Source organism: Acanthamoeba castellanii (genome assembly GCF_000313135.1).
Source record: "Acanthamoeba castellanii str. Neff unplaced genomic scaffold scf7180000084576, whole genome shotgun sequence".
NCBI lineage: Eukaryota > Discosea > Longamoebia > Acanthamoebidae > Acanthamoeba > Acanthamoeba castellanii.
The window spans coordinates 131,659-154,471 of NW_004457486.1; the positions used below are offsets into that span (position 1 = coordinate 131,659).

A 22,813-nucleotide genomic window follows, 5' to 3' on the forward strand; every position below is an offset into this window, starting at 1 on the left:
CTCAATGACTGGCGAAAAAGAGGAATGTGAAGTATTCCTCTGTAATCAGCAGGTCGGCCAGGAGATGCGGCCGAACCAGAGCTCGCCGGTGTGGGCTCCGGTGTCGGCGGGGTCGAGGACACGCTGACCTGGCCGCCCAGATTGTGCCACCCCGTGGTGGCGTTCCACAGGCCGCCCTGGTTGGCCAGCTGGATGGCGTAGCCCGGCTGGGGCGGCGCGCTGGCGGGTGTGGGCGTGAACAGGGCGTCTGCCAGCTGGAGGCCCAACCCAGCTCCTACCAGCTAGGTGCCCTCGGGCACGTCGTAGGCCACGCCGATCGAGTACTGGAGCGTGAAGGGCGACTGCTCGGGCAGCGAAGCGCGCATCGACCGGCAGCTTGACCCACACCGTGCTGAGTGTCGCGTGTCGCCTGTCGTGTCATGTGCGTTGTGCGTGTCGTGCGACAGAAGGTGGTGCGTACGTGGTGGAGGACAGAAGCAGGAGGAAGACGTTCACTTTGTGGAGAGGCGCGGCGAAGCCCTCGTTTTCAATCACCAGGGTCACGTCGAACTTGCGTCCGGGTCGGACTGCGCCGGTGAAGGAGTGGGTGGCAGTGGGCGACAGCAGGAGCCGGTAGCCCAGGCGCTGGGTGATGTTGTTGTAGCAGCCTTCGGTCTTCCACGTGGAGATCACCGTCGGGTTGTACCCGACATTCAGGTACTGTAGTGGAACCCTGTGGTGTTGTGTTGTGTTGGTCGTGTCGTGTCGTGTGTGACGCGTCATGTGGTCTTGTGGTCGGGCGTACGGGCAAGTTCGGTCATGACAGCACCGCCATTGGTCGTGTAGCAGCTGGAGCGCGTCACCTTCTCGCAGGTCTCGCCACCCATGCTCGTGTACTTGGTCTCTGTTTGTTGCCAGGGTGTAGTGTGTGTCGTGTGCACAATTTTTTGCTGCGTGAGAAGGGCTCGATGGTGATTAAGTCCGCATCGAAACTGCAGATATGGCGTGCCATTGCCCAGGTAGGGTACTCGAAAGCCGGATCGATGAAGGTGCCCTGGTCGTTGTACGACGCCAAGACGCAGTCGTTGTGGCCCGGGTTGTTGATCTCGGCGGTGAACTGCAGGTTGAGACCTGACCGCACAGCGGCACGCACACAAACACACCGCGGGCGGTCAGTCGGGCAAGGGGTCAGGGTTGTCAGGGTTGCTGTTGGGCCAAGCGCCGCGACTGGAGCGCACCATAACTGCAGAGGAAGAAGAGGACTGCGCAGAGCAGAAGAGAGCTGGAGAGGTGCGACATGGGGCCGTGGTGGAGTGAAGAAAAAACGAAAGACTGCACTCACCTCGTGGTGTGCGCTGCCGGCTGACAGTTGAGCAACCTAAAAAGTTGCACCCCATGATCCCATTGGAGAAGAGATATCCTTGCTCCAGCCTATCCCAGAGGGGCGAGATAATGTGACCTGATCAAGTCAATATCACAAGGTCTGCAGGACAGGAGGGAGGGTCAAACGTACACAACAATGAATAGTGAACAGTGAACAGTGACTCATGAATGATGAGGAATAAGGAATGTATTGTGTAGAGAGAAAGAGACGAGGAGGTTGATCAACTTTTCGGTGCTTTTCGTTTTGGCGGAGTGGGGAGGTACTTCTCCATCTTCAGCTCGCTGGGCGTGTGGAAGAGTGTGGTGACGTTGTTCAGGAGCCCGTCCAGATTGAACGTAGCACGCCATGGGAGACCACGAAAATCTGCACACGCCACAAATTTTGTTAACACCGCGCACACGACCGCACACGCACGCGCACGCGCACACACAACCGCACAATATACAATATGTACCGAGAGCGTGATAGGTCCGGGGGTCGCCGATTGGCGTGAGCGGTGAGCGCGCTGGGTCGAGGAACAGAGTGCCGGACTGCGGCGGTGCCGGCCTCTTCGACTTGCGCAGCGGACGCGGCACCAGGAGCTTCCTCTTGATCTCTCGTGGCTCCTTCGTCCTGGGGTAGGCCAGCGGTTGCGTGTTCACGACCGACACCGAAGAAGGCGGGTGCAGTCCCGCCAAGCCTGTAGTTGTGTACACACACAATCGTTACCGGTGAGCACCGGCGTGTGTGCGTGTGCGTGTGCGTGTGCGTGTGCGTGTGCGTGTGCGTGTGCGTGTGCGATTTCAGAGTGCGGTGTGTGCGTGCGATGGGGCGTACCGAGGTCTGCAGTGAAGGCGGCCCACCAGGCGTACCACCGATTACGCTTCATCTCCTTGGGCTCCTCCCCGACCAATGCAGCAAGGGCGTGCATGCGGGCGTAATTGAGGCCAGCCAGCTTCGGGTATTGACCGCCTCCCGGGTGGGCTGCCTTCCACTCCGCCACCTGCCGGCGCGTCCCAGCACTGATGAGCAAACTGAATCGTTTTGTGTGCCGTGTCGTGTTCGTGTCGTGTCGTGTCGTTGGTCGTATCGTGGGGCGCAAAGAGTACCCAGGATTGGAAGCGGCGCCAGAGCCGAGGGAAGAACAGGTTGGCACGATAGCCCATGTTCTGGAAGTAGAACGGTTTGGAGCACTCCGAATGCGGCACTTCCGTGACCTGCGACCCCAACACATGTTGCTTGATATGTTATACAACATTAAAGACCAATATATATGTATATATATAGAGAGGGAAATATACACATAGGAAACAGAAAAAGGTACCGACAGCAGGCCGTTGACGTAGGCAGAGTAGGCGGAGGTGTTGGTGGGGGGGTTGGCTATGATGGCGATGTTGGTCTCCAGGACTGCCCCGAACAGCCGCACGTTGAAGCCGTCCAGGCTGCAGTGGTGGGCGCCCACCGCGTAGCGCACCCACCGCCACCACTCGGGCGTCACCTCGTGCGCGTCGTCGATCATGATCGCCACCTCGCTGTCCGACTCGGCGGACCACGCCTCCAGCCGCGCTTCGAGGCCGGCCGGCGCCTCCGGCCAGCGGCTGCTCGCCTCTCGCACCTCGCCCATCGCCCAGTGCTTCTGCAGGAAGCTGAGCGTGCGGTCGTACAGCGACGCGACCAGGGTCTCCCGGTCGCCGATCGCCTTCGCAGGCGGCGTGGGCCGGTGCAGCTCGATGTCGATCCGCTTCTCGCTCCACAGGTGCGGCATCGGCGACGAGTAGTTGGCCGACAGGAGGGACGTGGCCACGATGCGCAGGCGGTTCTTGAGGGAGTTGAACGACACCACGGACGACAGCATCTCGGCGTAGGGGACGGAGGGGAAGACCTTGATGACGACCACCATCTCGTGCAGCCGCGGGGGAGGCACGGCAATGGAGGCGTCGCGGGGCCTGGCGCGCTCGTAGCTGCACACACCCGGCGCCGGGTGCTTGGCGTTCCAGTCCGCACGGGCCTCCTTGTTGTCGGCCAACATCCACAGCTTGCTCTGCAGCAGCCTCTGGTGCTTGTTCTCCTTCCTAGACCACCTGCCGTGGTCAGTCTAAGGCGGTAGTCGCGTTGCGTGTCGTGTCGTGTCGTTGGTCGTGTCGTGTCGTGTCGTGTCGTGTCGTTGGTTGTGTCGTGTCGTGTCGTGTCGTCTTCTGAGCTGAAAGAGGAATGAAACAAGGAGGCACACAACACGAACCTACGACAAAGTTGACATGGATCTGCACGGGCTGGAAGTGCTGGATACGGACCCCCTCGTCCCAGAAGAGCCCACCATTGATGAACAGCTCGTTGTTCAAGTAATGCCCTGTTGTCATGGTCGACATGTCAGTCTCTCTCTGTGTGTCAAGGCAGAGGCTGACGGCGGTGGCGGTGGCGGTGGCGGTGGAGCACGTACGGGTCAGGTTGGTGCTCATCGCGGTGAAGATCGCCTGCTCGGTGGCACTCTCCGTGTAGGGCCGGGTTCTCGTCTGTCGTCGGCGCACACAAACATCAGTGCTTCTGTTCAACTGACTACTGGCGTGCACGACCTGGGGCGTACCCGGAGCGAATGTTCCACCCGGACGGCGTCCCACAGCGTGAGGAGCGCTGGCGTCGGGTTGAGATACATGAAGCCCATGCACGGGAGCGCATAAGCTCCGCGGGCTGTTGTACAGATAGTGTGTCGTGTGTGTCGTGTGTCGTGTGTGTCGTGTGTTGAACGGCGATGTGTAAGAAGGGTCGCTGCAATAAACGAGGGAGCGACGTGTAGAGGTGCGGAGTACCATCGTTCTGCGTGTGAAGGTCCGCGCTGCAGTCCCTGTCGATAAAGTCGAACGGGTTCGCTGTCCACACTTGATCCACATCGAACAGCAGCACGCGGTAACCGAGCTGGAGCAGATGCTTGACGTAAAGGAGGCTGGCCAACCCAACCCATCCAACCACGATGTCAGAGGAAGCAGTCCCGTTGTCGTGCCCAACGCGAGTAGCACGAGTCATACCGGATGTGCATGAGCCCCTGGTAGGCGGTCGTGCCATAGAGGAGGAACTCGTTGTCACCGAACGCGTGGCCAGCAATAAAGACCACCGGTTCCTGCACGTAGAGGAAGGTAAGATGGCCAGCCCACAATCGATCACAGCCACCAACACCCGCATTTTCTTTTTATTCTTATATATTTTTTTTATATATTATGTATATTATGTAAATATATATTAATATATATCAAAAGGGAAGGCGGTGAGCGTACGCCGGCTTCCTGGAGAGAGGCGTAGGTGTTGTGGTCGCTGGCGAGGATCACGTAGTTGAAGAAATTGAACCGCCGCACGGAACAGATCCAGTTGTAGGTGAAGTCCAGCATCCCCTCGCTCACCTGCTCGCACGCAGCGCGCAAAACAAACGAGTGTGGGCATGACAGTTTGGTGGAAGGGTGTGCGTTGTGGTTGGGGTTGCGTCGTACGAGGGAGACGGCGATGGCCTTGTCCGGCCGCACTGCTCGCTGGTCGATGAGCTTCATCATCTCTACCACCTCGTGGCTGTTGGCTGAGCAACACAACGCACGGCCGAGTGCCTACACATCAGGGACCAGTCGCCACCACTGGCCAGCCAACGACCGCAAGGCTATAGGATGGATAGGCGCGCGATTGTGGCCGTGGCGCGTGCTTGGCATGTGGATGTGCCCCACCTATATGTATAGATGTATAGATGGATGGACAGAGGCGGAGGTACGGTCGATGGAGTCGGGGAAGTTGCCGTGCTCGTCGAGCAGGGAGGCGATATGTTGCAAGAAGGGGGAACAGGTCGGCGTCGTCGAGGCGGTGACGTTGGGATTTTTGATGAGAAGAGGAGGAGAAGAGGGGGTAGCTGGGAGAGACGAGGCACGAGGAGAGGGTTTGTCTGGAGGGGCGTTGATGGAGAAAATGGAAGGGAATGGAGCAAAAATCTCAGCTTCAATTACAGTGATGAACAGTTCGGTACCTTGGTATCGCGGTACGGGATCAACTGGAAGAGGTGATTCCGCAATTCGATTGGGGATGAAAAGGGCTGTGTTCTCCGTGGGGGACGTGTTGAATGGGGGTAGAGGCAAGAGATGCAGCGGATCGCGGGAGTAGGACTTCATTTGTGATGAGAACGGAAACAAAAAACACAGCAGCCAGCCCAGGAAGAGCAGCCGGCGCAGCTTCATCGCAGCAAGCCCGTCACGGGTCCTGTGCCGATCTTGTGAACAATAGGGAACTCAGTTCTCCAGCTTGACAGTAGGGAACTCCAGCAGCGAAGCAATCGAAAAGAAAAAGAAAAAGAAAAAGAAAATCAACGTTCGCGTTTTATTTGCACGTTCGCGAATCGAACAGCCACCATTGCCAGAAGGCCAGCCGGTTCAATCTAATTTATTTTGCAAGATGGTGTCGATCGAGAGAGTGCGTATTGAGGATTTGATCGAGCTGCAGAATGCCAATCTCCACTGTCTGCCGGAGAACTACCAGATGAAATACTACCTCTACCACGGCCTCTCGTGGCCCTCGCTCTCGTTCCTCGCGCGTGACTACTCGACCGGCAAGGTCGTCGGTTACGTCCTCGCCAAGATGTACACTCATTCCCGCACTCTTTCCGTCCCCCAATTAATCCCTCGCGGCACTGAGATTGTTTCTTTTTCGCTCGAATTTGGCTACATCTCCATATATTAATCGATTGATTGATTCCATTTTGCGTCGATTGTGGTGTGATGTTTAATTGGCCTGCAGGGAAGAGGATCCGGAAGACGAAGATGAGCAGCACGGACACATCACCTCGCTTGCGGTGCTGAGCTCGCACCGTAAGCTCGGGCTGGCCACCAAGCTGATGAAGGCTGCCGGTACGGCGCCCCCGCTTCTTCCTCTCCTTTGGCTCTCTCTCGTGGCACAGTTTTTGGGTGCTTACCACCCTCGCCCGCCCACCGCCTGCGCAGAGCGCGCCATGCTGGAGAACTATGATGCCGCCTTCGTCTCCCTGCACGTGCGCGTGAGCAACCGCGCCGCCCTCCACCTCTACACCAACACCCTCGGCTTCTCGTGCGTGGCTCCTCTCCGCTGCAGTGTCGCGCGCGCGCGTGTGTGTGTGTTTGCTCACAAGGCTCGGCGCGACACACAGGGTGACGAAGACCGAGGTGGGGTACTATGCCGATAACGAGGATGCCTACGCCATGCAGAAGAGTCTGCGCGAGCCCAAGAGCGCGAAGAAGGAGGAGAAGGCCACCACGGCTGCCGCTGGTAAGCGCGGCGCCACCCGGGCCGCGGGCAAGGGCGGCAAGGGGCACACCGCCGGCGCCGCCGCTGCCACCGCTGCGCTCCAGGTTCGCTTCACCCACACTCACCATTCACCACGCACCACTTTGCTTTGGCTGACCACCAACGCAGGAGGACCAGAAGGTTGAGGAGACGACCACGACGACTGAGGCGACCGATGCGAAGGAGGAGAAGCCTGCCGCTGCAGCTGCCGCCAAGGCCACCCCTGCCGCCGCCGGTGCTGCCGCCGGTGGCGGCGGCGCTGCGTCCAGCAAGAACGCGGCCAAGAAGCGCCGGAGGCAAAAGCAGAAGCAGGCCGGAGGAGAAGAGAAGAAGGCGGAGGGCAGCTGATGACCACAGGTCCTCTTCTTCCGGGGTTCGCCTTTCCAGTAAATGGCCCGAAATTATTTAGTTATATCATGATTGTCTTTGCTCTTTGTTGTCTGCCTCGGGTGTTGTTTTGTAAGACAAGAACAAGAAAGATGGTCCATGCGCGAGCGGCACAAGAGGCGGCTCCCCAACCGGAGCCCGAGCCGGAACAAGGAAGCCTGGCCACCACTTGTACTCCCCTCCGCATTTTATTTATTATTAGTATTATTATTCTTGTACAATATACTATAGTATTATTTATATAGTATTATATAATGAGATTCGAATATAAAAAAAGGTCAATCTTAATATTTTGTCTGTTGATTGTGTCCAAGTCGCCGTATGCCAGGGAGTCCTGTTTGGCGTGTTGGCGCGGGTCGTGCAGTACCGCTCGGCCGTGACCGCGCTGTTGAGCGGCAGCAATGCCCACTACCGGGGTGAGTCCCCCCCCCCTCTGCACTGGCACGCGCTGGCCGGCGTCGTCGTAACGGGCGTCATGTCGTGTGGGCACATCATCACCAGGCCTGGCCGCTGCGTTGATCGGTGACGCGAGGCTGGCCGTGCAGGAGACCAAACAGTTGTGGCGCGAAGACGGCGTGCATGTTTGTCAAGTACGCTCCGGTCCCAAAAACGGTGACGACGACAGCGACGGTGATGGTGACGGTGATGGTGACGTGTCAGGTGGCCGGCCCTGGTGATAGCGGCGGTGGCGCCTTGTGGCGTGTTCGCAGGTGCGCAGCCCATCAAGTTTTCTTCTCTCGCCCCTTTGTGCCGCTGATACGCACTCATGCGCAACGCAACGCAACGCCACGCTTGTCAGTCGCTGCACAGCCTATGGTCGACCAGGTGTTGGGCGTCAGCGAAAAGGACATTGAGGAAAGGACTCTCCGTTTCCACCTCAGGTTGGCACTCTCCCCCACCCCAAGCAACCACCACTAATCCCCCCTTGGCTTGCAGCCAAGGCGACTCACCTCTCTTGTGTGTGTGTGTGTGTGTGCGCGCGCGCGCGCGGGACAACGCCGCCACAGCCAAGCGTTCACCCAAACGCTTGCGCTGGCGCTGATGCACCCATTCAACGCCTTGTTGACCTGCTATGTCGCCCACAACCTTCCGTCCTGGTACTGCCAACTGCTTCCGCGGCCCCGGAAGTCACCGATAAAAAGAAGAGACGTGCGTTCTCATGCGATTGTCCGACAGGAAGGTGGCGCTGGTGGACCGTGTGCTCAAGGGCAAGGACCACTTCTACGCTTCTTTTCCTTCGTCGACCTTGATGGGCCTGGTATCTCTCTCCCCCCCCCCAACATTCTTTTCGCGTTGTCCATCGATCTCACTTGCACGTCGTGTCGCGTGTGTCGTGTCGTGTGCGTCATGTGTGCGCGCCTGACAGCTGCTGTATGGCAGTGATGCTCTGCGCGCCAAAGTGCTGCATTGGCACAAGGCGACGTTCTTCCCCGATTTCATGCCTCGTGGCGACGCCAGCGACGACGAAGCCGACATTGGCAGCGAGGAGGAAGAGGAGGAGGTCTTTGAGGAACCATCAACTGCCCGGCGTGTGGCCTACGTGGCCAGCACCACGCTGGTAGATTTGCCTCTTCCTGACACCACAGAACTGTCACTTTTGAATCACACTCTATTTGTGATGCATACAGGCGTTTGCGACGGTGTGCAGTTTGACCGCCATTTGCACGAACCCGCTCGACGCCGTACGCACCGTCACATTCCTCGGCCAAATACAGGTCCAATCTACTAAAACGATGTCCACACATTCAGGTTTCTCTGCGCATGGCGAGCCTGCCTCATGTCTATGGACCTCTCGGCACTCTAGGGGTACGTACACCTTGGCTGACCTCCACTACACCTGAGAATGGTTGTTTTCCAGAGCTGGGGCACCTCTCCCTCTGACACTCAACGTGTGCTGCCTGTCCTATGCGACCAGACACTCAGCGCAGTTTACAGGCAAGAGGGTGTGTGGGGCTTTTACCACGGCCTGCTGCCCTCCATCATCTCCCACTGTGGTTTAAGCTGTCTGGGCCTCGAGGAAGAAGCCAACACAGGCCACGTCGCCCTGTAGCATGGTGCAACTTGAAAGAGGCGCGAAAAAAGGTGTTTTCCGCTGCCGGGAATCGAACCCGGGGCGCATGGGTGAGAACCATAAATGTTACCGACTACACCACAGCGGATTGGTAGTTGATTGCGGCAAATGTTGCGGCTGACAAAGCGGTATGGGTGTTGTTGGAAAAATGGCTCCTTCCCTCAACATGTTTATGGTGCGCTCTCACTCTCACGCTCTCCCTTCCCTTGCACACTTCCAGGAAGTTACTTAGCAAGGAATGCGGCCGAGCTTTCACTTGCGCTCACCGTGACGAAATTGGATTTCTGCATCAAGCAGGGCAAGTTCACAGGTTGGCCTCACAGCTGCAACGGAGGCTCCTCAACCGAGGGCCAAGCCCACAAACTTGGGGTGTGTGCCGTTCGGTTTCCGCCTGCAGGAAAACATGCACGCGTGTGGCCCCAAGGCGCCTAGATGGTGAAAATCAATGTGTTTTGTTATTGTGGATGACGTCTTGGAACGAGTCCTTCTTATTTGAATGTCACTACGAACAGTGAGGAACGGCACATGGTTGTACCACCTTCGTCATCTCGATCGTTGTCCGCCCAATTGGGAACAGACAAGCGTAGCGCAAACCTTAAGTCAGGATTTCCTCCAATTTCCGCCCATTCCCAGCCCCATTCGGGGTGAGCCACCCAAGCTTAATTAGTTCCATGGCAGCAGGCTACTCTTTTTGAATTCGATTGGCCGGCTGGTTCGAGCCCTGCCACTCACGTGATCCCTCGCGGCCCAGATCGAGATCCAGGTGGCTGGTTTGCCCGGATTTCACACGATTGTGTTTATTTGGACAACTCCGAGAGGCCCCACTGTCCAGTGACGTGGAGTTTCGCGCTCAACCCAGAAAGCCTGGGAAATTCTGGCCTCAGCTGAGCGAGAAGGCCTCTGCGTGCCAGAGGGGCTCAAGCCGGCCCTGCTTGTGGCGCAACTGACGTGCGACGACGGGCCAGCGCGTGCGCCGATCCCTACGGCCGGACCGATAAGTTCGCCCGCTAAAGGTCCATGGCCTCCATTCATTTATTCCACCTTCATTCCTTCAACCCTCCCTCCGCCCCACTCGACGGCCATTCTCTCTCTCCAGCCCAGCGGCGCCATTTAGTGAGTGGTCACACTTTCTGTAAAGGAGGCGCTTAATCCAAAGAAGCCCTACACACACATCTAACTCGTCAAACCCAACAACACGCGAGCACACAGCACAATATCAGAAACACACACACACCACTACATCCACCGGTGTTCTATCGTGAAGTCATCTTTCGAAGACGTTCTTTTCTTCACCTGCTGCTACTTCTTCAGATTCGATCTTCTACACTCGGCTTCCACTCCTGCACCTCACACACGCCCTTCGCCTCTCTTTCTCTCCTCTTCGCTTCGATGAGCGACCTCTCCTCAATTCTACTCCCGCCTCCACCACCTGCTGCCGCCATTGACGCCACCCACTCCGCCCAGCCTCCTGCCACCGCCGAGTGCGCCGAGGTACCCTCTCCTCCCCCACTGGCGCGTGTGCGCTCGCGTGTGCGGCAATTCCAGCCGGATTCGCCGCTGATGGCTGACACGCGTTGACCGTGAGGTCGCCATCACCCCGCTAATCTATTGGACGACCGCTCGCCAATGAGCCCACACTCACCACGCCACCTTTACCATATATGCAGAGTGGCGACAACACCCGCCGGCGGCTGTCGGTCGACTTCTTACTCAACGGCGGCAGCGACAGCTTGGCTGCCTCGGCTTCGGATACCACCACGACCGACGCCCAGTGCTGCGATGACACGACGTCGGTCGCGGGCGGCACGGCCTCTGCGTCGTCGTCAACCAACACGTCGCCCCGGTCGTCGGGGGTCCACGCCACTCGCACCACTCGCTGCACTGACGTCCTGCCGCCACTGTCCTCGCTCCTCTCCAACTCGGAGCCGGCCGTCGCCACCAAGGCCGCGGCCCAGGCCCAGCGGGCGGCCCAGCAGCAGCACGGTCGGCGTCGGTCGTGGTCGACCGGCGGTGTCGTGCGGCCGTCGGCCTTCATCCCGCCGCTCGCGGCCCAGAGCTGCTGGTCGGCGCCAACCCGCCGCCCGAGCGCCGCCCTGTGGTGACGGTGGCCACCAGCGGCCCACTCGCCCGCGGCCCACCGCCGGCGGCGGGGGCTGGCCAGTCGTCGGGCTTCTTTCTGCCCATCAACGCCCTGCCCGTCGTGCTCGACATCGACCGCGACTTCGAGGCCGCAGAGCGCGAACACCGCCAGCGACAACTTCATCAACATCAGCAGCTCCACCAGCAACGCCAGCAGTTCCAGCGCCAGCGGCGCCCGCAGCTGCCGCATCCGCAGCACACGGCGATGACGCTGGCGATGATGCAGAAGCGGAAGCGCGAGCAGCAGCTGAAGGCCGGTGAGCTGGACCAGGACGAGGTCGAGGTGGCCCGCACGCTGGCCGACCCCAACCGATGGGTCTCCTCGGCCCACCAGCGCCCCACCGCAGCCGCCGCCGAGCGGGACCACCACCCGCCCTTCGCCGCCGAGGCCGAGACCGTGATGAGCCCCGCCGAAGACGCCCGGCGGATGCAGCACTACCACCACCAGGCCAAGCGCCGGCGGCACAGCGCGTGCGCCCCGACGCTGGTGGCCGAGGCCCAGCGCCTGTTCTCCTCGCATCTGGCCGCCACACCCATCCTGCCCGCCAGCGAGGCCAAGGAGCTCGCCGCCGCCAAGTACGGCACCGCAGGAGCCACGTCATCGGCCATAGACCCCATGGACGAGACCACCACCACTGCCACGGCCGCCGCTGAGCAGCCGCCAGCTGTCGATGCAGCCATGGCCAGCACCAACGACACCACGACCGCGGCCGGCAATGTGAACGTCAACGACAACAACGCGCCGCCGGCGATAGCGCCGACGTATCGCAAGGCCGAGGCGTTCCAGTTCAGTCCAGACCAGCAGGACCTGCTGCTGCAGGTGCTCGAGCGCACCCAGCAGCGCGAGGCCCAGCGCAGCAGCGAGGCCGCCGACGCCCACAACAGCGAAATGGACATCGCCAGGGAGGGCCGCAGCAGCAGCATCAGCTCGGGCGGCGGCAGCAGCAGCACCGGCGGGTCGTCATCGGGCGACGACGGCGAAGTCAACGAAGACGACGACGAAGCGGCGCGGCTGCAGCGGATGGCCAAGAAGCGGAAGCGGGTCAACGCGCAGCAGCTGGCGGTGCTCGAGGAGTGCTTTGCGGTGGACCCGATGCCCAACACGCTGGCGAAGCTCAAGCTGGCCGAGACGCTGGGCATGTCGCCCAAGCGCGTGCAGATCTGGTTCCAGAACAAGCGGGCGCGGCTGAAGAAGGGCGAACAGAAGAAGCTGCAGGACGCGCTCCAACAGCAGACCAACCACGCCGGCTCGCGGCTGCTGACCTACCACAACCTGCGCATCGACGACAGCGGCCACATCGTGATCAAGGACCCCATCAGCGCCGACGGCGGCGGCGAGTCTGTGACGCCGACGGCCTCGGCAACTTCGCCGGCGCAGAACCAGCAGCAGTTCGTGCCCATCGTGCCCCAGCCAACGACCACCGCCTCCGCCATGTGACCTTCCCTGTATCATTAGTCCAGTCCAACACACTAAACATTTTTGTTAACAAAGTGCACCACCTTAGCCCTTAATCCATCGCAAGCCTACAAAAGCGAGGATGCGGAAGAAGACAATCATGGCCAGCAGAACCAGAGCGCAGCCCCAGATGGTGATGTAGTCGAAGCCCTCCTGCTCGATGACTTGCTCGCCGGAAGTGAGCGGGCAGGAGCCACCGACAAGCTCGTCCGGGTCGCAGTGAAGTTTGAGTCCTGGAGCGAAAGCAAGAAGAAACACAACATCCAAGTCAGTCAACAAACAGTGGACCATGTGAAACCGTGGAGGGTGCTGCTTACCCTCGAGTTCGTTCAGGGCGATGCCGGTGTAGGAGTACTTGACGAAGCTCAAGGCATCAAGCCAGGAGAAGTAGGCCGGCAATCGTGAAGGAGGGAGGTAGCCACCGCCATAGAGACGACAGAGCTGCAATTGCACACAACAGTTTGAGAAGAAGTACAACTCAGTAATCAGTAATCAGAGAAAGTGAGAGCTGAAAGGGGCAATGGAGAAGGTTGACGAACCTCCAGGACGAGGGGCAAAACGGTGATGGAAAGCGTGATGGTGCGACAGAAGGTGGAGATCATCAGGGCCAGAGACGTCGCGGCCAGGGAGCACAGTTCCATGAAGCAAACAAAGATGAAGAACTTGCCTGCATCGGCCTAGATAGAAGATGTGTGCATTGGGTTTATAAATAGATAAAAAAAGTATAAATAAATATATAAATTGTAATTTTACAATTTATATAAATATAATAAATATATAAATATGTAAAAATACAGTTTTTTGCATTATGATCGAAGATGAACGAAGGTGCGTACCTGGAGACCGACCAGGAAGTACACGATGCAGGAAAACAGCAGTGGGAAGGCCAGTTGCACGGCTACCTCCGCCAGCATCTTCGCGACGTAGTAGGCCGAGACATAGTACGCTCCCGATGCTCGCTCTCGCAGCACAATCAGTCGCTCAGAAGGGACTGTGAACAACCGTAAGACAAGTTATTTCACACACACACACACACACACAACACACACAACACACACACAACACACATACGACACACAAACACACACGTACATGAGTTGATCAAGATCAGTGCGCTGAAGACGCCCTGATTGATGCAGACGAAGAACAGGACGGGCAGTCTCTTCTTTTGGCCGGCCTGGTTGGTCCCGATGTCGAGGAACACCGTGCCGATCAAGACAGCGAAGATGATGGTCTGCGCGAGCTGCGCCAGGAGAACCATCCGCTCGCGCATCACATTCTGCATCGATCGCAGGAAAAGATACCACACCTGCGAGAACCAAGAGGGCCTGTACCCAACACATGTGTGTGTGTGTACGTGTGCGTGCGTGCGTGTGTTATGACGAGCAAGGTGGTGCACCACAAGCAGACAAACGGTCAGCTGACGTACCTCGGAGGGACCGTCCCTGAGTCGCCCCTCTTTCTCTTCTTTTCGGGCGGATCGTCCACGTGTGGCGGGGTGTAGAGCAGGCGGATCTTGGCGGCGTTGTCCTCCGCTTCTTGTATCTCGTCGCGTGTGAAGTGCACAGGGCTGATCACGTCCACTGCGCACAGCACACGCACACGCACCACAACCACCGCACGCGCGCACACCACCGCACACGCACACACCACCGCACACGCACGCAGATGTTTGATTCACGGATTAGAACAGCTGCAGAAGCTGACGCAGTGGGTGGCACAATCGACGTACGGATGTGGTCGGCAGGGTTGGTGTGCATTGGGCAAGGGAAGCCGGCCTGGGCGTAGTGGTCCACCACCTGGTCAGCGGGGCCGTGATACACCACCTGACCGCTCTTGAGAATCATCAAGTCGTCGAACAGATTGAAGATCTGCGTAGCCGGCTGCTCCCAACACGACACACACGACACACACGGTCAACTCTTTCAATGACATTCCTTGCATTCCAGGAGCGAGTAGAGTACCTGGTGGATGGTGCAGACGACGGTGCAGTTTTCGGTGTGGGCCAGGTCCCGCAGAATGCGGCAGAGGGTGAGCGCCGTCACGCCGTCGAGGCCGGAGGTGGGCTCGTCCAGGAACAGGAGCCGCGGCTTCATGAGCAGCTCGATGGCCACGCACAGTCGCTTGCGCTCGCCGCCCGAGATGCCCTTCTTCAGCGCGCTGCCCACCTGCGTGTTCTTGCAGTGGTCGAGCCCGACCTTGGCTATGACTTCGTCGACGCGCGCGAGTTTGTCGGCTCGGCTCATCTTGGCCGAGAGGCGCAGGAATGCAGCGTAGCGCAGCGTCTCCTTCACCGTCAGGTCCGGGAACAGCAGATCGTCCTGTCCAACACATTTGTTTTTTAACAATATATATTCTATATAATGGTAACATATAAAAACAAATGTTTACAATTTTTTGTAAAATGTGTGATCGTAGTATGATCACACACCAACGAGCCAACCAGGTTGGGAGGTGCCGCGGTACCTGCATGACATAGCCCGAGACTTTCTTCAAAAACGCCTTGTTGTACTTCTGGCTGTCCACCATTTGGTCGCCCTTGCCTTTGGCTTTGGCCAAACGGAGCGCGAGCATGTTCATCAAGCTCGTCTGTGACATTATATCAACATCATAAAGAAAGAAAAAAAAAAGATGAAAGCGAAGAGGAACAAGCAGTGAGCAAAGGTGTGGCGTGGGCAACGAAGGGGGCAGGTTGGGGTACACCTTGCCCGCACCACTGGGACCCATGATCGCCAGGAAGCGGCCCTTGACGCGACCGCAGGTCTCGTAGAGTAAGACCGTTTTTCCATCAGGCGAGGTGACTTTAAGGTCCTTCCACGTCAGCTCCGCCGCATCGCTGTCAGCAGCGGAGATCTCATCGTCCGCAGCATACTCTCCACCATCTACATAATCTTCACCATCATCCTCCAAATCCATGACCTTGTCCTCCTCAGCAGCAGCAGAGAGCGTGCTGGTGCTGGTGCTGTTTCTTCTTTGCATCGTCAACGACCTCTAGCGCAACAGCTCACACTGCTGTTGTTGCTAAAGCAGACCAACCCGTTGTCATTTTTTTATCTCCGCTGAACCTTCCTTGGCCTGTTCGCTCGCCCAGTCGGGGCTTCGTGTCATCTCGAGCACACGCGCCCACGGGCGGTTAGGAGACTTGGGACAACACCAACACACACACACGACAAAGTAGATCAGGAACAGAGTGTTGTGGTGTTGTGTACAATATTTGTTTGTGTAGGTGGAGCGGGGAGGAAAGGGGAGACGTGGCTCTCTGTTCAGGTGCCCGGCGGGAAGAGACGCCAGAACTTTTCGATTACGGTGCCGTCCTTCTTCGTGAGCACCCCGCCGAACGGACAGTTGAACTTCCACACGCCCTGCGCCGTAGTTGACACAAGCAGCACCGGTTCAGCTTCAAAGGGAGTAGAGAACGAGACAAGAGTATAAGGGGCGGGGGGCACTAGCATCGCACCTGATACATCTCGCCATCGTTCTTGACGAGCTTGCCCCAGCCGTCCCGCATTCCGTTACGCCACTGGCCCGTGTAGACACCACCCATCATTGTGCTGTACGTGTACGTGCCTTCTCCGTGCCTCTTGCCATCCTGTCGACGCGCGCGTCAGCAACTCGAAAAAGATCAACAGACAAATTTGTCCATATATGGTAAATTGAATAACAAATTGTAAATAATAAAAGAAAGTGTACCTTGTATTCGCCCACGTAGACGGACCCGTCGGGCCAGCAGAACGTGCCCTTGCCCGACATCTTACCGTCCTTGTACTCCCCCTCGTATCTGTGGCATGCCAGGAATGTGAGAGCCAAGTCGACGATGTGCGTAAAGAGGAGGGGGGGGGCAAACCTGCGCCCGTCGGGCCAGACGACGCTGCCGAAGCCTTCTCGCTTGCCCTCCTTCCACTGCCCCTCGTACTTGGTCCCGTCGGCCCATATGTAGATCCCCTCCCCGTGTCGCTGGTCCTCCTTCCAGTTGCCCGCATACAGATCGCCTGCGTCGACTCCTCTATCAGCACTGCACTCGCGCGCCCAGAACGCACGCAACGTACACGCACCACCGCACAACCGCACACACAGGCGCACGCATGGTGATGAATGAGAGACACACCTCCGTTCTTGGCGTAGTTGATTGGCCACCGAAAAATGCCAAAGCCCGAGCGCATGTCGTTTTCCCACTCGCCGTCGTAGCGTCGGCCATCTTGCATGAGTCCCGTCCCTGCACGTGCGGTGGTGAGCTAATGGGTGATGATGAGCCAAGAGAGAGGAATGGATTTGTACCGACGCCATGGCGTTTGTTGTCCTTCCACTCGCCCTCGTACATGTCGCCGTGCTCGCCGCCGCACGACCCCTTCCCGTTCTTCATGTCTCCCGCTTTGAACACACGCTGCGCGACCCAAACACCAAGCCAAGAAAATGACAATCAGGCCATCGTGTGCACTGTTGGTGTTGTGTGTGTGTGTGTGTGTGATATGAGCGGAAGAGAAAGGAGACAGGAACCTTCTTGCACTCAAACAGCCACTTGAAGGACTTGTGGCTGGGCTTCTGCATGTAGGTCCCCTCGAGATCCCACGTGCGCTCCACAATGCTCTTCCACAAGTGCGCATCGTTGGACAGCGCCGCGAACGTCGAGCACACCTGAGGCAACCCGTGCGTGTCATTTAAAACAAATATATAAAAGAATTCGTGGAATGAAGAGTGTGGCTCTGGGCTGTGGGGCGTCGACGTACATCGGCGTTGAGCAGGAGATCTTCCCGTCGAGGTAGCCGAAGATGTGCAGGACGAGTTCGATGGGCAACGCACCAAAGTAGCCCAGGTTGGTCTGCACCGGTCGGCCCAAGTGCTGTGTGGCGAGTGTGTCGTGAGCCGGGAGTGGTCGCAATGGGACAAGTACTAGTTACATAAATCGAGCATGGATAGTGGTACCAAGACGAATTCGAGGAACCGTCTTCGGCTGAGAATCTGGTCGTTGAGCTCCGTCACGCTGCGGTCAATGCCGGTCACCAGCTTGCACAAATCGAGATTGTAGTGGAACCGATGATTGCGCAGCGAGACTCCCACCTCTTGCACATTCCTGCGTGTGTCGGGTCGCGTGTCGTGTCGTGTCGTGTCGTGTCGTTGGTCGTGTCGTGTCGTGTCGTGTCGTGTCGTGTCGTGTCGTGTCGTGTCGTGTCGTGTCGTGTCGTAAAGTTAGATCGCCTCTTCGTTTCATCCAAGTTCTGATAAAAAACGAGTACCGTTGGAGGTCTGCAAGTGGCTCGATGAGGTTGTGGAGCGAGACGGCGCTGGCCTTCATCTCGTCCCGCGTCATGCCCTCCCGACGTACGCCGGCACTCGCTGACGTGGCGGTCGCAGTGAGACCAACTGTTGAGGCTGCCGCGCTCGGTGAAGAAGCCGAAGGCGCTGACGACGACGACGAAGAAGACGCGATGCCGCTGGCAGTCGTACTGTCGACCGAGCCGCGCTCGAGCGACATTGCGCTGCCGCTGCCGCCGCAGTGCTCGTCCTCGACAGACTGGGTCGGCTCGGCCTCGCAGTCGTCTTCGGCCGGCCTGTCCTCCGGCTCGAGCCCATTGGCACCCAGCAGGGCCAGGTGGCCGCCGCCGCTAACCTCCAGGTCCAGCAGCGATGCCGACGAGGTGGTGGTGGTGAGCAAAGGTGAGCTGCCACCCTCGATCATCATGGGGAGGACGCCGCTTCCCTCGTCTTTGTCTTCTATGTCCACTTCTACTTCTTTGCCTTCTTTGCTCCTCCGACTCGGCGTGCGTCTCATCTTCTTCGTAGGTCGGTCTCCAGCATCCTCTACACGAGCATTCTTTTCGACGGTCGATTCGCTCTCCATCTCCCAGAAGCCTCTTCAGCCGAGTGCACCCTCTTGTTGTTGAGTGGCCTGGAGGTGGCTGTACTCTCTTCTCTCGTCCTACCGTCCACACCTCCATCTTCCTCATTCGCTTGATGGCTGGTAGGAAGTAGAAGAGGAAGAACAGTCGATACCGACGTCGCCTCGCTTGTTGCTGCTTCGTTTGTGGGCAAGGGCAGAGTCTTGAATCGTTTCTCGAGCAGAACCTCGTAGCTTGGGTAGCGCGGGTAGTGCAACAAATTATACGTAAATTTGGGGGCGCCTGAATTTGTGGATGAATTGGATGAGGAAGCTGCGTCTGATGTGTGCGCTGGTGGGCCGCCCCCTCGCATCGCCGTGTCATCGTCTTCGCGCGAGTTGTGAGCGCCCCCTTGGTCGGGTTCCATTATTATTTGATGGGCCGTATCGCGATTTTTAGATGTGTCACCGTTTGAGTCCTGAACTCGTTCGAAGTGGTGGATGAACGGTATCGATACGGCGACGATTAGCTAATGCAGTTTGTGCAAATTTCTACCCAGGAGGAAACGCGTTCCCCGTTTTTCCCGGCCACAACTACTTTGCATCACAAAGGTGCAACCAATGGTGTCAAACCAGAGCACATACTGCTACAGTCAAGTGCACCCACCCACAGACAAGGGTGGCGGAGCCACTGCGGCTTGAAGAAGCTTGTGGGTGAGCCTGCTGTGAAGAAGAGCACCATCAATGTTGTGATTTTCTGTTGGTTGATTGAACGAACACAGCCAGCAACTTGAGACTGAGCAATCAACAACCAAGTCCGCTGTGGTGTAGTCGGTAACATTTATGGTTCTCACCCATGCGCCCCGGGTTCGATTCCCGGCAGCGGAACATTCCTTTTTTATCCCGACGATAGCTTCAGAAGCCCCAGGGCTACCCCTTCTATTGCTCCAACAATCCAAGGAGCTGGGTTCATGCCACACTACTGGAGGCGTCCCCACGCCTTGTACCTTCAGTTTGCGTAATGCTCCGGATCACATTATGCCCAATCAGGTCCAAGGAGGCCTTGTAATGAGCTGGCATACTATTCGTGGCCAAGCTATTCTACGCCACAAGAGTTTTACACCACCGCACGACTGCAGGGCAAGGGATGGCGACAGCCCCACGGCGTCCCACGGTGTTGGGCCTCAAGCCCCATGCCCCTCATCCCCGCCACGGTATCCCAGCTTCGTTCTTTTTACCTCCCCTCCCGTCTGCCTCTTTTCGTTTCGATGTTCATTTTAATTGATTCAATTAAAAACTGTCAAGATTAATTACATCTTCATGTTGCACGCAAGGTGCCTTGTATTGTTAGGTAGGTCATTTCTGTTGAACTGAATCTTATGTTTTTTGCTTTGCAAATCAATCTGTGCAGATGGGTTGAAGCTGAGTTGGGACGCAAAGCGGTTGAGCGTCCGCACCATGTCCTTCTCCATGGGCAGTCGCAAGATCAAGTGCGTAGCCCATCCTTCACCCTCGACGCGTTCCTCCCCACCTACGCCCAACAACCATTTTTTTCGTTGCCCTGGTGCATGCGCGCGGACACTCGGCCGAGTGCCCTAACCCCGGGGCTCCATGGTGGCTGGTGGGCTCTCGCGCCACGGCTGATCGCGTTGATTCCGTTCTGTGTGTGTGTGTGTGTGTGTGTGTGTGTGTGTGTGTGTGTGTGTGTGTGTGTGTGCGGTGTGCGGTGTGTTGCCAGACGCTCGCACGGGCATTGCTACTTCCTGGAGCGGAAGAATGACACGTTCGCTGGCAAGACCCCGACCGGCGGTCCCTCTGGTGCACCAGAGTCAGGGGTCCAGCCACAGCAGAGCATAGAGAGCGAGTGGCGCTATCTGTGGTTTGTCCTCAACAACAGCGTGCTCTACCACTATGTCACCAGCGAACCGGTACTCACCCATGCACGGCACGCACGGCACGCACGCACCACATGTCTGACTCAGTTTCGGTGTGGGTGCAGCTCAAGCTGCTGGGAGCGATTGATCTGCTATTGTGCAGCGTCAAAGAGGTGCCCGCAGAAGAGGCCCGAGGGGACCCCGACTTTAGACAGGTCATCGCAAGCATTCAGGCCAAGTATCCCGAGAAGCAGGATCTCTACGCATTTCAGGTGATCATGACGCACACGCACCACACACGCGCACACACGAACACGCACCACCGCACATGCACCACCGCACACGCACAAGCAGCACACAGTACACCAGCGATGCTCAATTGCCAATGGCCCCAGGTTGTATCGTGGGAGCGAACGTACTATCTCCTGTGTGAAGACGCAGCTGAAGGTCGGGGCTGGGTTCAGTCCATGCAAGCCGACATCGACGAAGCCCGTCTGCGATCAATCCAACTCGAACAGGTATTTGTAGCAATTGTTTTAAACGTATTATATTTTTTTACTTTAAAAGAGTATTATTAATTATTGGTTTCTATTATAATTTTTATTATTTTCCCGATTATTATTCGTGTGCCACCGGCGATCACTTACGTTGATACGGTCTGCAGGAAGTGGTGAACCGCGAGCAGATGCTGCTGGAGATCGGTTTGTCGCAGCGCACGCTGGCCAGGGAGACGCGCAACCAAGACGAAGAGACGAAGCTCAAACGCGAGATGAAGGAGAAGGTGAAGAAGAAGACGATCATGGAGAAAATGAAAGTAGAGATCGACCACAGGAAGAAGAACGAAAACGAAAACGACGAGGTCGAGGAGAGCGAAGAAAAGAACGAAGGCAAGGCTTCGGTGGTGGGCAGTGGTTCGGGGCTGAGAAAGGGCAGCCGAGGCCACCACCAGCTCACTACGTCGTCCAAGGCCAGCGAGAGCGAAAGCAGCGCCAAGGAAAAGAAAGCGAAGAAAAAGAAGGAGAAGGAGCAAGAAAAGGAGAAGAAACGGAAGGAGAAGGAGAGGGAGAAGGCCACCAAGAAGAGCGCCAGTGCCGTCAAGGACGCCGCCGCCGCCGCCGCCAGTGTCGACAAGAATAGTGCCGGCGGCGGCGATGCGCTGATGGATGAGTTCCTGGCGCTGCTCGAGGAATCGGAGACGAACATTCAAGATATGCGCCAGGACCTCGACAAGATGGAGAAGAAGAGGAAGAAGGGCGGCGACGCCAAAGAGAAGAAGGAGAAGAAGGAGAACAAGAAGGAGAAGAAGAGCAGCCTCAAGCGCCAACGCGCCCAGGAGAAGAAGGAGGCCAAGGAACTACAGCAACTACAACTACAGCAGCAGCAGCTCGTCGAGCAGGCTGGCGACGAAGGGGCAGCAATGACGACGCGATCGAAGCGCAAGAGCCTGTCCCTGATCAAGCGGGCATCGCTCGAGCGCGGCGGCAGCAGCAGCGCGATCAGTACCAGCGGCGGCGGAGGTGTAGGCGGAGGCGCTGCGACTGTGAAGGAGTTGAAGCGAACACGCCACGCCTCGCTCATGCCCGGCCGGGTCCTCTCGCCCGGCGAACTGCGCAACAGCTGGAAGCGGTCCGGCTCCGGGTCGGGCAGCGAAATCGGGCTCGAGGCCGCCGTCACCACTTCCTCCTCCTCCTCCTCGCCAAAGTTGCAGCCTCGCGCCTCCTCAGGTACTACACGCGTGTCGTGTGTTGTGTGTCGTGCGGTGTGTCGTGTCGTGTGTCGTGTATGTCGTGTGTGTTGTGTGTGTCGTGTGTCGAGCGATTGACCGGATCAGACGCAGCTTCGTTTGGCGATGAGGAGGACCAGAACGAAAGCGTGCTCAAGGCCGGCTCGCTGCAGATGCGAAAGGAGAACGCCAAGATTTGGCAACTGGGCAGAAAGGCCTGGAAGGACTTGTGGGTGGTGCTGAAGGACGACGGCTGCCTCTACTACTATTCCTCCCGACAAAAGGTGACGACGACACCCAACCAACCAACCAACCAACCCATGTCTGGAATTCCTGTCTGCGAGCGGCTTCGTGGCGTGCATTCTCTCACTAACAAACGTGGAATGTGAAAAACGTGCGTTTTTTGTGTTAGTTTCTGACGGGCGAGGAGCTGGGCAATGTGAACATGGTGATGTCCGGCATCCGAAGCTACGAGATTCATGGCAGCGACGAACACGCGACGATCAGTGAAGGTACTGATCGCACTGCGACCCACGCACGACAACGACACGACACGCACCACCGCACACGCACACGGTGACACTCTGTGGGATAGGAACGCTGGCGAGCAGTGGCGGCGGCAGCGGCAGCGGCAGCGCGATCGGGGGCAAGTCACTCGGGCGCTCCACGTCGCTGTCGAACTTGAAGGGTGCCCTGCTGGCGGGCCGCGGCAAGGACGACTCGCACAGT

General features: G+C 57.9%; 7 protein-coding genes and 1 pseudogene across 7 annotated transcripts in view; 4 read left to right on the top strand and 4 right to left on the bottom strand.

The window, feature by feature from the left end:
- Positions 1 to 45: 45 nt before the first annotated feature.
- Positions 46 to 4,875, bottom strand: ACA1_045400 (annotated as a pseudogene).
- Positions 4,876 to 5,807: 932 nt separating this feature from the next.
- On the top strand, positions 5,808 to 6,970 carry ACA1_045410 (acetyltransferase, putative; the record flags this gene model as incomplete). Its single annotated transcript, XM_004340499.1, has 6 exons — positions 5,808 to 5,822; positions 5,843 to 5,943; positions 6,101 to 6,210; positions 6,304 to 6,406; positions 6,486 to 6,687; positions 6,752 to 6,970. The coding sequence occupies 6 exons, from the start codon at positions 5,808 to 5,810 to the stop codon at positions 6,968 to 6,970; spliced, it is 750 nt and encodes a 249-aa protein (XP_004340547.1).
- Positions 6,971 to 7,101: 131 nt separating this feature from the next.
- ACA1_045420 (carrier superfamily protein) lies at positions 7,102 to 9,059 on the top strand (the record flags this gene model as incomplete). Its single annotated transcript, XM_004340500.1, has 9 exons — positions 7,102 to 7,180; positions 7,324 to 7,425; positions 7,511 to 7,599; positions 7,820 to 7,890; positions 8,186 to 8,267; positions 8,376 to 8,567; positions 8,638 to 8,691; positions 8,759 to 8,815; positions 8,925 to 9,059. The coding sequence occupies 9 exons, from the start codon at positions 7,102 to 7,104 to the stop codon at positions 9,057 to 9,059; spliced, it is 861 nt and encodes a 286-aa protein (XP_004340548.1).
- Positions 9,060 to 10,469: 1,410 nt separating this feature from the next.
- On the top strand, positions 10,470 to 12,657 carry ACA1_045430 (homeobox domain containing protein; the record flags this gene model as incomplete). Its single annotated transcript, XM_004340501.1, has 3 exons — positions 10,470 to 10,571; positions 10,748 to 11,090; positions 11,135 to 12,657. 3 exons carry the CDS (start codon positions 10,470 to 10,472, stop codon positions 12,655 to 12,657), a joined length of 1,968 nt encoding a protein of 655 aa, XP_004340549.1.
- Positions 12,658 to 12,720: 63 nt separating this feature from the next.
- Positions 12,721 to 14,921, bottom strand: ACA1_045440 (ABC2 type transporter, putative; the record flags this gene model as incomplete). The annotated part of the gene is made up of 8 exons (XM_004340502.1): positions 12,721 to 12,908; positions 12,993 to 13,116; positions 13,215 to 13,352; positions 13,512 to 13,666; positions 13,768 to 13,984; positions 14,116 to 14,258; positions 14,408 to 14,558; positions 14,640 to 14,921. The coding sequence occupies 8 exons, from the start codon at positions 14,919 to 14,921 to the stop codon at positions 12,721 to 12,723; spliced, it is 1,398 nt and encodes a 465-aa protein (XP_004340550.1).
- A 246-nt stretch (positions 14,922 to 15,167) lies between these two features.
- On the bottom strand, positions 15,168 to 15,591 carry ACA1_045450 (uncharacterized protein; the record flags this gene model as incomplete). The annotated part of the gene is made up of 2 exons (XM_004340503.1): positions 15,168 to 15,193; positions 15,390 to 15,591. 2 exons carry the CDS (start codon positions 15,589 to 15,591, stop codon positions 15,168 to 15,170), a joined length of 228 nt encoding a protein of 75 aa, XP_004340551.1.
- A 347-nt stretch (positions 15,592 to 15,938) lies between these two features.
- Positions 15,939 to 18,511, bottom strand: ACA1_045460 (morn motif-containing protein; the record flags this gene model as incomplete). Its single annotated transcript, XM_004340504.1, has 10 exons — positions 15,939 to 16,037; positions 16,133 to 16,264; positions 16,366 to 16,453; positions 16,520 to 16,664; positions 16,781 to 16,888; positions 16,951 to 17,056; positions 17,170 to 17,307; positions 17,396 to 17,512; positions 17,596 to 17,743; positions 17,907 to 18,511. The coding sequence occupies 10 exons, from the start codon at positions 18,509 to 18,511 to the stop codon at positions 15,939 to 15,941; spliced, it is 1,686 nt and encodes a 561-aa protein (XP_004340552.1).
- Positions 18,512 to 19,945: 1,434 nt separating this feature from the next.
- ACA1_045470 (PH domain containing protein) overlaps positions 19,946 to 22,813 on the top strand; it is a gene marked incomplete at both ends in the record, with an annotated part of 4,096 nt that continues 1,228 nt past the window's right edge. Inside the window, 8 exons of the mRNA XM_004340505.1 lie at positions 19,946 to 19,977; positions 20,226 to 20,415; positions 20,487 to 20,633; positions 20,757 to 20,879; positions 21,026 to 22,085; positions 22,199 to 22,368; positions 22,497 to 22,596; positions 22,680 to 22,811. Coding sequence (XP_004340553.1) covers positions 19,946 to 19,977; positions 20,226 to 20,415; positions 20,487 to 20,633; positions 20,757 to 20,879; positions 21,026 to 22,085; positions 22,199 to 22,368; positions 22,497 to 22,596; positions 22,680 to 22,811 — 1,954 coding nt within the window. The remainder of the gene's footprint in view (positions 19,978 to 20,225; positions 20,416 to 20,486; positions 20,634 to 20,756; positions 20,880 to 21,025; positions 22,086 to 22,198; positions 22,369 to 22,496; positions 22,597 to 22,679; positions 22,812 to 22,813) is intronic.